Source organism: Vulpes vulpes, chromosome 10 (genome assembly GCF_048418805.1).
Source record: "Vulpes vulpes isolate BD-2025 chromosome 10, VulVul3, whole genome shotgun sequence".
Classification (NCBI taxonomy): domain Eukaryota; kingdom Metazoa; phylum Chordata; class Mammalia; order Carnivora; family Canidae; genus Vulpes; species Vulpes vulpes.
The window spans coordinates 42,545,863-42,558,861 of record NC_132789.1 but is presented as its reverse complement, the minus strand read 5'-3'; the positions used below and the strand labels follow the sequence as shown (position 1 = coordinate 42,558,861).

The window sequence follows — 12,999 nt, the reverse complement described above, 5'->3', positions numbered from 1 at the left end:
CTCTTAGTACTGATATCATTTGATATCATAGCTTACAAGCATTCTTCAGCTCCCGGGGGCTATGTCCACTGAAACGTAAGCCCTGGACAGCAGGGCCTGTGTCTTCATGCTCTTTCCCAGGGACCCGGAGCAGCACCTGGCTTACAGCAAGTACTCGACGTGCTAAATGCGTGCAAGTATCAGGAGACTTATACTGAAGCCTAGTGGCACCATTATCCTATATGACATGCTCCTCTTCCCTTTGGGTCTTAGTTTCTTCATCTTCAAAGTAGAGACTTCAGTATAAATATCTCATGGGCTTTACGACGAGCAAAGGCAAATTAAGGACTAAGGACCAGAGCTCCATCCCTGCATCAGTGCTAAGGATTTTGCTTGGTGGGGAGCGGGGGGGGGGGGGGGGGGGGGCAGTTCCTACTAACAGCCAGACCAAAAGGATGTCTCCTGGGGACAGGTGTCTGTCCCTGTGGACTCAGCTTCTGTCCTCAAGTGGATGGGAAAACCGCCCTGCAGACCCACATTGCCACGTCTCTTCTGCCTCAGGACCCAGTCCAGCCGGGACTAGAACATCTTCATTCCTTGCTCTGGGCATGGAAACTTTAAGGTATGACGTAGGGGATTTCCAGCCACAGGGCAGTCTTCTCGGAATCTCTTCTCCCCTGAATGTATCACGGAAGCTGGCTGCCAACAGCTCTTTACCAAATTTACCATCACCCCATGGTTTCGTCCTGACCACAGCTTCCTGTCCTTCCTCCTCTCCTGCTTCCCTGATCCCGCTCTCCCCTTTGCCAGCCTCAGACCCACATTCCTTCATCACCTAAGCTAACAGGTAACATCTGGGTTTTCCCTTTCTTCCCATGTTCGTCCACTAAGTCCTATAAATCCTCTCTCCTACATGCTTTCACCCTAACCCTCTTCCCTGTCCCCACTGCCTTGCCTGAGGTTAGGCTCTATTTCTGGAAAGCACATTTCGTGATCTCCCTGCCTCCCTGATCTTCCCCTCCAGGCCCTTCTGCCACCATCTAGAAGGAAACACAAATCTGAGCACGTCATTCCTGAGCTTCAAATCCCACGATAGCTTCTATCAACCCATGAAAGAACCTGCCCCAAACCTGAGTATCACACACAAGGACCTGGATAATTAGCCCAGACTCCCTTCCCAGCCCCATCTCTCGCCTCCCCTCTGACCCACAGCAAAAAACGATTTCTCTCTTTAGATGCGGCCTCCTCACCGCCCCACACACCCTGACCCTAAGCACCCCTCAATCCCACCTTCATGTGGTGAACTGCCGTCATCCCTGCAGACTCCGCTCAGGATTCACCTCCTTTAAAAGGTCTCCTGGGGCCCTCTTTTCAAAGCCCTCTTTGACAGGGCTTGCCTCTGTCAAGGCATTTATCATACGGGAACCGTAACTGTGTTTAACTCTTTTTTTGTCTTCCTTCTTTAGCTAGACTGCAAGCTTCTTGGGAGCAGGGGCTGATGCTTTTTTTTCTCTGTGGCCCTCCACTTACCGCAATTTACACAACACATCAGACAGCCAGTAGACACACACTGAACAAACAACCACAGGGCAGAGATCAGGCTCAGTGTCATTGCTGGGCGCTTTCTAGATGGCCTTTCACACCTGCAAGTGAAACTATGTCCCTGTAAGAGCCTACCTCGTAAGCTGGTCAACAATACAACAGCTTGGTCTGGATGTCTAGAACTGCACAAGTGTTTTGTGCTTCTTGCAAATTCTGTGCACTGCACTGTACAGCTTACAGAAGCAAAACCCCTGTCCCATGCCTGACTAAATAGACAACACTGCCCCAGGAGACTCCTTCCTTAGCCTAAGCAGCAGGAGAGCCTAAGACAGATCCAGCAATTCCTGATCTGAAACCTTGAGGCCAAGTGTACTTTGGAATTCAGAATTGGGGGGCAGGGGGGATTTCAGAAAGCTTACCTATGCTGTCTATAATACAACACCCCAGCAGAGTCTGAGGTGACACCAAGGAATCAAATACTTTAATATTTCCACAGGAGTAGTAATATGTGGTGGGATAAATAAAGCCTGTAAATAGCCTCATGTCAGTTCAAGTGAGTCTTACTGCCAAACTGAGCTTGGGCCAAATTTACAAAAAAAAATTTTTTTTCAGTCTTCAGAGCTTTTAGGACTTCAGAATTGCTGATGAGGAATTGAAGATGACAGTTGGGCAGCCCGGGAGGCTCAGCGGTTTAGCACCGCCTTCAGCCCAGAGCGTGACCCCGGAGACCCAGGATCGAGTCCCACATCGGGCTCCCTGCGAGGAGCCTACTTCTCCTTCTGCCTATGTCTCTGCCTCTCTTTCTCTCTGTGTCTCTCATGAATAAATAAATAAAATCTTTAAAAAAAAAAAAAAGATGATGACAGTTAAGGGCATGGCCTGACACGGTGACATATCAGAAAGGACTATAGCGCGTGTCTGGGTACATATATAGCATATTTATAAATACACCTACATACTTTTTAAAAAAATATTTTTATTTATTGATTTATTCATGAGAGACAGAGAAAGAGGCAGAGACACACAGGCAGAGGGAGAAGCAGTTTCCCCATAGGGAGCCCGACAGGGGGCTCGATCCCAGGACCTCAGGATCACGCCCTGAGCCAAAGGCAGATGCTCAACCACTTAGCCACCCAGGCGCCCCACTTACGTCAATTTTATAGACACACTCATACACTCATTGCAAAGTCTGGAAGGGGAGAACCCAAAAGGTCAACAGTGGTCATTGCTCCATGGGAGGACTTCTTTTGCTTTTTGCTTATAGGCACTTTCAAAGTTAGCTACAACGTGTATTTTATTTGGATACATCTATCACAGGCTTCGAAATCAAAGACCCAGGTTCCATTTTTTACTCTGCTACTCACTAGTTCTATGACTTTGGGCAAGTTTCCTAACTTCTCTAAGCTTGGGCTCCTCCAGAGATAACAGTGTATCTGCCTTATATGGTTGCTATCTTCTTTTCCTATGGCGAACTGGAGCCTCTCCCTCACTGCAAGGCCAAAAGGTGCTCTAGAAGCCAAACCAGACGTGCTAAAGGCCCAGATCTACAAAACAAAGACAGGAGGCTGGCTCTCATCTTGTAACCAGGCCTATCACTGACTTGGGATTGGGGCTTTTTTCTCAAACATGACCTCACACAAGGAAAAAAAAAAGTAAATTCAAATCCAAGTCCCCTACTTCTTTGAAGAATTGTCCGAGAGGCAGCAACATTCTTTCTTTCCTTTTTTTCCAGCAACATTATTTCTTAATTCAGTTGCTCCCTCTGTCCTCTCTTGCTCCATTTTCCCCTGCAGGTCCCCTAGTTGTCTGTAGGTACTCCCCAAGATCTAGACCAGTGCTGTCCAACAACTTTCTGTAGCCACTGGCCACGCTGAAATGCTTGAAGTGTTTCTTGAGCGCACCAGAACCTGGATTTTAAAATTTTTATTTACCTGAATTCAATGTAAACAGCCACGTGCAGTTACCACAGTGAGCAGTGCAGACCTAGGCCGTGCTCCCTCTCTCCTACGAGAATCATCGGTCATCACAGTCCGCTCCAAACGGAGCTGGCCATCCCTGCCTGGGCTCAGTCCTGCCACTGCCTACTACCTACATTTCCACCAGATATTCTGTGTTTATCCGTTTCCAGGTAAAGCTGTGCTTTGACTTCTGGGCCCTCTCCCTGAGCTCTCCCTTTGTCACCTGCACCCACCGTGCCCCTGCCAGCCTGGTGTGCAAACCTGCCATCTGCTCACCCCTCTCGCTGGGCCCCCAGAGCCGCAGGCCATCGTCTCCTCACTCGTCACCACAAGAATCTCGGGCTATGGGATCCTCCCACTTCTCCGTCCCCAACTCTGTCTCTGGACATGGTCAGACCGAGCTTTGATTTCCTCCTTCCCCTAAACCTCTCAGCACTACACTGCTGCCTGCAGGTTAAGATGCAAACTGGTCAAACTGGCAGATGAGGCCCTTTGCAAACTGGCCCTCCTCACCCAGTTCACGCCTTCACCACCTAAAAACAGCCCGATCAAAACAGACAGCTTCACAGTGACACATGTGTGTGTGCCACCCTCACTAGTGCCTCGAGGGGAAGCCCCTCCTACTCACCGGCCTCCTCCTCGGCAAAGCCCAGGCTCTTCTCCTATGCCCTGGTTCATGAAGCCCCACTACCACCGCCCCACTAGTCCTCGGTCGTCATTTCTCTGACTTCTGAAGGCCTTCTTGTCCTTATCACTTATGCGGCACTTTAAGAGAAATCAGAATGTTTTGGGAAAGAAGCCTTGGGCTTTGGAATAAAATAGGTCTGGCTCTTTTACTGGCTCCATTCTTTACCTAGTATGAAACCTCAAGCAAATTACTTCATTTGTTTCCTCATTTGTAAAATGCGGACACCACCAAACTTACAGAGAAGCCAAAAGAATAACCAAATGAAATCTAAATGGGTCAAGAGCCCAGCACAATGCCTGGTACACAGGACATGTGGAAGGACCTATTAGTTCTTCGGCCTCCACTGCGTCTTCCCTCAGCTCTCATACTCCGAACCCCCACTGCTTGGATTATAAAGATCTGCCATTTATCAAGTACCCTCCAGTCACTAGGGATTCTCCTGTGTTATTGCTGAATATTGGCTTCATTTTCTAAATAAGGACACTGAGGCCCGCAGCAGAGAGCAGACCTAGAGAGGACAACGGAGCCACAGCCAGTACACGGCCCAAGTGACATTAAAACCCAAATCTGCTTGACTCCACAGTCTCTCCCTCTGAAGCTGGAGCACATCTTCAATGAAGCTATCAACTCATCGTGGGTAAGTTCTCTATAAGCCTAGGTTTGGGTAACAAAGCAAAAGTACTGCCATGGTGTCCGCAGGGTGTGTGGCTGTGTGGCTATCATTGCTGGGTGGAGAGCACGTCCTGCCCTGGCTGAGCATCTACTAGACAGGTCTAGGAGGACCTTCCCTACCTTCTTAGCCACTGGCCTTTGCATTCCATTTCCAGCACACTGGAAGAACCAGCAAAACCAAGCGAGCAAAATACCTGATGGTTCAAACTGGCAGCAACAAGTGAATTGGTTCAATGCTTCTCAGTGACACTGTGCTGTGCACACAGAGGGGGCCACGCCATGGGCTTTTGCAGCCCAAGACAGGGCAACACACATACCAGCAAGGGATATACTCAATTCACGGGGAGATAAACAGACTCAGATCCAACTACCCAGAATCCAAGTCCCAGGCTGTGTAAATGACGGCATTGATACTACTACTACCACCATGAATCATATGAATAGCAAATACTGAAGGCTTACTACATGCCAGGCATGGTTTTAAACACTCCACATTTACTTAATCTCCACAACTACTCCATCAGGTAAGTGTTATTATCTGCACTTTACAGACCAGAAGATAAATACAAAGAGGTTAAGTAACTTGCCCCAGAACACGCAGATAATAAATGGCACAGCCAAGATTCAAACCCAAGGAATCTACGTCCAGAGTTTGTGCTCTTAACCAGCAAACTATATTAACTATCAGGAAAATGTGAAGCTCAGAAAGCATTTCTGGCAGAAGAAACAATTTCAGTGCAAAGACATGGCACTATGGTATCCTCAGAAAAAAAGGAATAGTAAGTAGCATAAACAAGTAGAAAGGAAAACTTTTGTTTGCGAAGCATTAGGGGATGCGAAAGGATCAGGGCTCAAGCATTAGATTCAGACAACTTGGGTTATATTCTCAACTGTCACTGACCAGTGAGTGATCACAGGCATGTGACCTATTCTGAGCCTCAATCTCTCCATCTGAGAAATGGACATCCTCTTACAGAACTTTTATGGCACAGTGTGAGCCCCACAACCCATAGTTAATAAATGGTAACTGCTAATAATAGTAATAGTTTACAGTAACACATTTTTATTTTAAAAAATTTATTTTAGGGGCAGCCCTGGTGGCTCAGCAGTTTAGTGCCTCCTTCAGTCCAGGGCATGATCCTGGAGACCCGAGATCGAGTCCCATGTCAGGCTCCCTGCATGGAGCCCGCTCCTTCCTCTGCCTGTGTCTCTGCCTCTCTCTCATGAATGAATAAATAAAATCTTTAAAAATTTTTTATTTTAAAGGATTTGTTATGGGCCAGCCCAGGTGGCTCAGCAGTTTAGCGCTGCCTTCAGTCCAGGGCCTGATCCTGGAGACCTGGGATCGAGTCCCATGTCAGGCTCCCTGCATGGAGCCTGCTTCTCCCTCTGCCTGTGTCTCTGCCTCTCTCTCTCTCTTTCTGTGTCTCTCATGAATAAATGAATAAATTCTTTAAAAAATAAAAAATAAAAAAAATAAAGGATTTGTTATGGAACACCTGGGTGGCTCAGTGGTTGAGCATCTACCTTCTGCTCAGGTCGTGATCCAGGGGTCCTGGGATCAAGTCCTGCATCAGGCTCCCCACAGCCTGCTTCTCCCTCTGGCTCTCTCTCTCTGTGTCTCTCATGAATAAACAAATTTTTTTTTTAAAAAAAGGATTTGTTAGTAATACATAAAGAGTGGTAATAATATGGCCAAAATGTAAGACTTTGAATGCCATATAGAGTTTGGATTTTACACTATGATAAAGGGGGGCTATTCTGTCTGGGTCAGTTGGAAGAGCAGGCAACTCTTGATCTTAGGGTCATGAGTTTGAACCCCATGATGGGCGTGGAGTCTATTTGAAAAAAAAAAGGCAGGGGGAGCTAAGTAAATAGAGCACAATGCAGGCAACTCTGGAGAGAAGCCCAAAACACAGGGCACCTAGCATTATGAACAATGGAAAGAATCAATTTTTCCTACTTCAGCCTGGCCACCACCCAAATAGTTCTGTTCCTTTCTTAAAACCACTTCACAGCAACAGGTTGTAGTGGTGACAGGCTCTTGGATTGAGGACTTGGTTTCTTCCCTCCGAGCTCTCCCTTCACTAGACCTTCTGTGAACTGTCTGTGGTCTGGTGATAACGCTGAAAGAGAAGTGTGCAAGAGCAAACCAGGAAGGGAGGGGAGAGGAATTCACAGCATACTCAAAGAGGAAGGGGGCAGGAGCTGTTCACATGGCTGAGGTCTTCAGGGGATGAACTGCATGAGCCTCTACAGCTCAAAGCCACAGACATGTTTTCAGTACCTACTGATGTGCAAGGCATTCAGGCTGGCATTTGGGGGTTGGGGGGAGAGAGGATGCAAAAACGCTAACAGCAGCAAGTTCAAGCTTGTAAAAATGTAGCTGAATGAGGAGTCGACAAAGATGAAAAAGCAAAGGGCTTTATCCAAAAATTACAAGCAGTCAAGTGTGAAGTAAGAGGAAATGAAGGTGAGTTGGGGCAGATAAGACTAGAAAAGATAAAAGAGGGCTGAAGCCAGGCTGTGCAGCACTTGAACTGCCATGCAAAAGAATCGGGAACTTAATTCTGTGGACACCGGGGAGTGGTAGACATTCAAGTTCACATACAAAACAGCAGGGCGTGATAAAAGTTAGAGTCTAAGGAGATGCCTAGGGAGAGGGAGCTTTAAGGTTAGGAAGGCTTATAAGGAAGCCACTGGGTTCACTCTTAGCTAAGAGGCTACTTATATGAACTTTGGGACTTTAAAAAACTTTTTTTCATTGTCCAAAATTTTTTAAATTGCAGAAAATGGACAGAATGTGGTTATTAGGAGAGGAGAGGGAAGAGTCCGGGATAAGCAAGGTTTTCAGTGACTGTATTAACAGCAACTGGAGGGAGGGTGGAAGGAAGATGATGAACAGTTACCTAGAAGAAACAGGCCAGGGATAGGCCCCGAAGAGGAGGACCAGTTTCTAAGCCCTGGGGAGGGGCATACACAATTCCGGAATGCATTTCCCACAAGAAAGCACCTCTAGGGATCCCTGAGTGGCTCAGAGGTTTAGCGCCTGCCTTCGGCCCAGGGCATGATCCTAGAGACCCAGGATTGAATCCCACATCGGGCTCCCTGCATGGAGCCTGCTTCTCCCTCTGCCTGTGTCTGTGCCTCTCTGTGTCTCTCATGAGTAAATAAATAAAATCTTTAAAAAAAAGAAGAAAAAAAAAGAAAGCACCTCTAAATAATTCTCCCCCTCCTCCCCTGCCCCTCCCCTCAAATAAAATGAATCTTTGAAAGCAAATAAATAAAGGGGCGCCTGAGCGGCTCAGTTGGTTAAGCATCTGACTTTGGCTCAGTCGCGATCTCGGGGTCCTGGAGATGGAGCTCAGTGAGAAGTCTGGTTCTCCCTCTCCCTCAAAAATCTTTAAATAGGGCAGCCCGGGTGGCTCAGTGGTTCAGCGCAGCCTTCAGCCCAAGGCTTCAGTCCAGGGCTTCAGCCCAGGGCGTGACCCTGGAGACCTGGGATCGAGTCCCCCGTCGGGCTCCCTGCATGGAGCCTGCTTCTCCCTCTGCCTGTGTCTGCCTCTCTCTGCATGTGTCTCTCATGAATAAATAAATAAATAATCTTTAAAAAAAAAACTTTAAATAAACACACAAACAAATAAATAATTCAGAGGTGACCTGTTAGGAGGCAAACATTCACTCCTGTTGTATACATGGAGAAGAGGAAAAAGGCACATCTCGTATTATACCAAGCTGCAATAAGGAAAATAAAAATAAAAACACTGAGGTCACTTAGCTCCACACTATGCAAATCCTCATCATTCATCGGTGTCAGCTTGCCCAGGCATCATCAGTGGTAAAGTCTACAAATCTGTTACAGTATATTTTTTTAATTTTTTTTACAGTATATTTTAAGTAGCAAAGAAAACATGCAAGTCAGTGAGCTTCTATGTTCCAACACTGTCTTCCCTCTAATAAATATTGATGCCTCTCTTCCTGAACCTTCCGTCCCTAAGGATTTTTCTGTGCAGAGCTCTACTTCTAAATGAATGTTTGTAGGTCACCTCTCCTGGTCTGGACTCCTACTGTAGAATTCCAACACAAACTAGTCTTGGGGGGTGAGGGGGTGCTCTCCTGTTCTAGAAACAAACACAAGTTAAATGGGACAAAGAGGGAAAATGGAGAAGGGAACAACAAAAGGAGGAAGAAAAGGGAGCACAGTTCTCTTTTGTTTAAAGAAACAAAGTGATTCAAACTCATTTGCTTAGGAGCCTCCAGAACTTCCCATAAAGGTAGAGAGAGGGAGAGGATGGGCCATATTCCTACCTGCAGGATAACCATCTAGAATTCCTTTTTCTCCATGCTACAAGACTATGTTGGTCACACAGATCTTACTTCTTGAAAGAGAGAGAGAGGTACTGACCATCCCAGGGGCTATTTTTCCTACATTCTCTCTGGCTTCTACCCTGGTGATCTAGGTTACCCTTTAGGCTGCCCTGAGATATAAATAGCATTCATTTCCTTTCTCAGGCCTGACAGACTTTAATGCTTTGTTTCCTGGGTCCAGGGGGAAAAAAAATACTCACAGCACATCTCATTTGAAATTTGAGTTACTACAAAGCTGCCTCACTTTGAATCAAGCGTGGAAATAAGAAAGCCACTTCAAAAGACCAAAAATTTGTTTGTTATCACCACTTTGTTAAATCAGCCCCAAAGAGCCCCAATGGGACTTCTGAGTAGTTCTTTCCCTTTCTAGTGCATACCTCAGAATCTTCCAGAACACAGCTCTGGGCCTTTGCATGCGCCAAGGATGAAGTGCAGGTGAGTTATACACAAGCACAGGGGTGAGTAAGGAGGCCTATGCAGGATCCCCCGAGGGGCTTTCTGGATAAGATCACCTTCACTTGCTGGATAGGAATAAGGAGGCATTTGTCCTTATTTCTTTTCTTTTACTTTTCTTTTACGCTTTTCTTTTTTTTTTAAAACTTTTATTTATTTATGATAGTCACACACACAGAGAGAGAGAGAGAGAGAGAGAGAGAGGCACAGGCAAAGGCAGGCTCCAAGCACCGGGAGCCCGACGTGGGATTCGATACCGGGTCTCCAGGATCGCGCCCTGGGCCAAAGGCAGGCACCAAACCGCTGCGCCACCCAGGGATCCCTGTCCTTATTTCTTTTCAAAGAAATAAAAAGCTTCATAGAAAAGTACAAATAAGAAGCAGAAAAGCCGCCCACTTGCAATAGCTACTTGTCTGAGACCAGTGCAATGTCTTAGCGGGAGAACCCAAGAGAATCAGACAGGCTGCCACTCCGCCAGCAGCCTGTCTTCTTTTCTTTTCTTTTCTTTCCTTTCCTTTCCTTTCCTTTCCTTTCCTTTCCTTTCCTTTCCTTTCCTTTCCTTTCCTTGTCTCTTTTCTTTTCTTTTCTTTTCTTTTCTTTTCTTTTCTTTTTTATGATAGTCACACAGAGAGAGAGAGAGAGGCAGAGACACAGGCAGAGGGAGAAGCAGGCTCCATGCACCGGGAGCCCAACGTGGGATTCGATCCCGGGTCTCCAGGATCACACCAAAAGGCAGGCCAAAGGCAGGCGCCAAACCACTGCGCCACCCAGGGATCCCGCCTGTCTCTTTTCAACATCACAACGTAGCTCCAAGACACCAAGCTGGACCCAAACATGTGGACTCCAATCTACAGTCCCTACCAAACTTGGCCTGACAGCCCTGAATTCAGCAGAGGCAAATCAAAGCATTTGGGCATGCTTTGTTGGACATCTCAACAAAGTGAGATCTTTCCTTTCTCTACCAAGACAAAGGCAAGGAGTGAAGCCCAGATTCGCCTTGCCCCCAAAATACTAGGCTTTTGAGGTGCTCTTAGCCCCGAGACCACCGTCCTGCTGGGCTAACCCTACACTCTCTGGCCTCTACTTGCAGACTGTCAGACCCCTCCTCTGTTAGATTGTCAGCTCCTTAAGGGAGCCTTGTTTCTCCTGAGTGGCATTTTAAAGCAGCCTTCTGCTTCTGGGTTGGTTCCTCAAGCTATCAGGAAGTGGGCATTGTGATCATAAACATATAGGAAGAACTAAATCCACTACCTGTTTCCCTTGGGGCCTGGACTATCCAACACACCCAGAGGAGGCCCAAAGAGTGATTCTCCTCAAAGGCCACAGTCACCTTGGAAACAGAGGTGAGAGGCAGCACTGGGGGCTCGGTGCCATCTCTTGGCAATTTTAACAAGAGCAACTTAGCAATTAATGGCATAACCCCACTTACCGTAGGTCCTATGATGGGGCCAAATGGGTTTAAACTAAAAATAAAACCAAAACCTTGACAACAATTCCTCACTAACATGTGACTAGGTTTTGGTTTTGGAAAGAAAAGGAAAGATTCGGAGATGCCCTGCGCACGTATCATCCAGGGGCAGATAACTAACTGGCTTCAGAGCTGTCCTGACTTCTCTGGAAGCCCTCGCTCCACTTAGGGATTGAAGCACTCCAGCACGCCGGCTCTGGCCTGCTGGCCCAGGAAACACAACCCATCTCTTTCATTGCCACTGGGCCTGTTCTCAGTCATGGGCTCTCACCTGTCCCAGCACCACAGCCCAGGACGTCATGGGGACTGAAGCAACAGCTGTCTCAAGATCAGTACTTCAAGTTAGCTGAGATAAGCCCAAGAAAGATGCAAACTATCAGCACCACCAGGCGCTTCAATCGCATCTTGTGGCAGCTGCAACGAAGGAAAAGCATAAGCCCCAAGGAAGTCCTTCGCTCACCCAATTTCCTCTCATTTTACAAACTTTGTGCAACACGCTATCCCCCTCCCTTGCCCCAGCCCCTCATAGTTTCCAAGCCTTATAAGAGCAAGTGGAGGGCTGGGCCACACACTTACGCAGCTACTTGAGACTCTTCATCTCTCGCAGATGGCTGAGAAAAGGGGGCGCGCGTGGGTACCAGCAGTCATGCCAAAGCTCGCACGTAACTGGAGCCACATGGGCACACCCAGGGGGAAAGCATACCAGAGAGTCCTTGCAGAAAATCCAGGAGCTGGACAGAAAATACAGGTCTGCAGGTCCTCTCAGAGCACCAGACTGACGCAAACTTCAGCCCTGGGCCTCTCGCTTTCCAAAAGACAAACCTCCTGGCTCAACAATTGGCCTTTTGTGCTACATGACATTACCCATTAAGGGCTTGGTGGTGTGTGTGTGGGGGGGGGGGGGGGGGGAGTAGTCCTTTTCACCTGTAACAAAGTGGACAGGGATGCCCTTTTCACCTGTGACCTCACCCCGGCCTCCAGCCCCAAAGCGGACAGGGATCTTGCAGGCTCCAGCTCTGTGCACAGCCTCTCTAGCACGCGGGCCGAGGACCCGCAGGAGGGCGAGGCAGCGCCAACACACGCAGCACTCCTCGCCAAGGGAGGCTCTGTCGTGGCGAGCACCCCCGCCCCCAACACAAGCCAAGCACGGAGGGGCGGGATGGGGAAACTGAGGCTCAGAGAGGCGCCTCGACCGGCCCCGGGGCACACAGCGGTGGGGCAGGGACGCACGAGGCCCGGGCGCCGGATCCGCTGGGCCCTCCGCCTGCCCCCCACGCCGACCGAGAGCATCCCCACGGAACTTCAGCCCCAGGTCCCCGCCTCCGGAGGGCCAGGTCCTCGGTCTCTGCCCCGGGCATCGCCGGCCACACCGCAGCCCGCGCCCCCCGCCCGCTCCCCCGCTCCGCGGCCTGGGTCCGCCGCTGCCCCCGCCCCAGAGCCCCGGCCCAGCCGCCCACAGCCCGCCGCAGACCTGCACAGTCGCGCTCCCGAGAGCCGGCGGCGGCGGACATTTCCCTGCCTGCTTCTCGGAGCTCTTCATGCCGCCGCCCGCACCGCCCCGCATCGCCCCGCCCCGCCCCCAGGGCGCCCCGCCCCCCGCGCCACCTCCGCCAATCGGAGGCCGAGCCTCTCCGTGGCCCCGCCCCTAAACAGACATGAGCCCGCCCCCGCGGCCACGCCTCCTCCAATCGCCACCGCCCGCTTCGAGACGGATACCTGCCTCCGCCAATGCCGGAGCGCCGCGGCCCGGTCTCCGGGGCCGCGTCCCAACCGAGTGGCTGCGGCGGCTCGGGCTCCGGCCCGGTGCACCTGTACCGAGAGAGCCACAGGAACTCGGGATCCGGGGTCGCGGGGTCGAAACCTGCGGTGCG

General features: G+C 49.4%; 1 protein-coding gene across 1 annotated transcript in view; it reads right to left on the bottom strand.

Annotated features, from left to right (window-relative positions):
- INPP5B (inositol polyphosphate-5-phosphatase B) overlaps positions 1–12,999 on the bottom strand; it is a 50,985-nt gene that overhangs the window by 28,272 nt on the left and 9,714 nt on the right. The window contains 3 exon segments of the mRNA XM_025991717.2: positions 12,600–12,705; positions 12,707–12,798; positions 12,801–12,989. Coding sequence (XP_025847502.2) covers positions 12,600–12,705; positions 12,707–12,798; positions 12,801–12,989 — 387 coding nt within the window.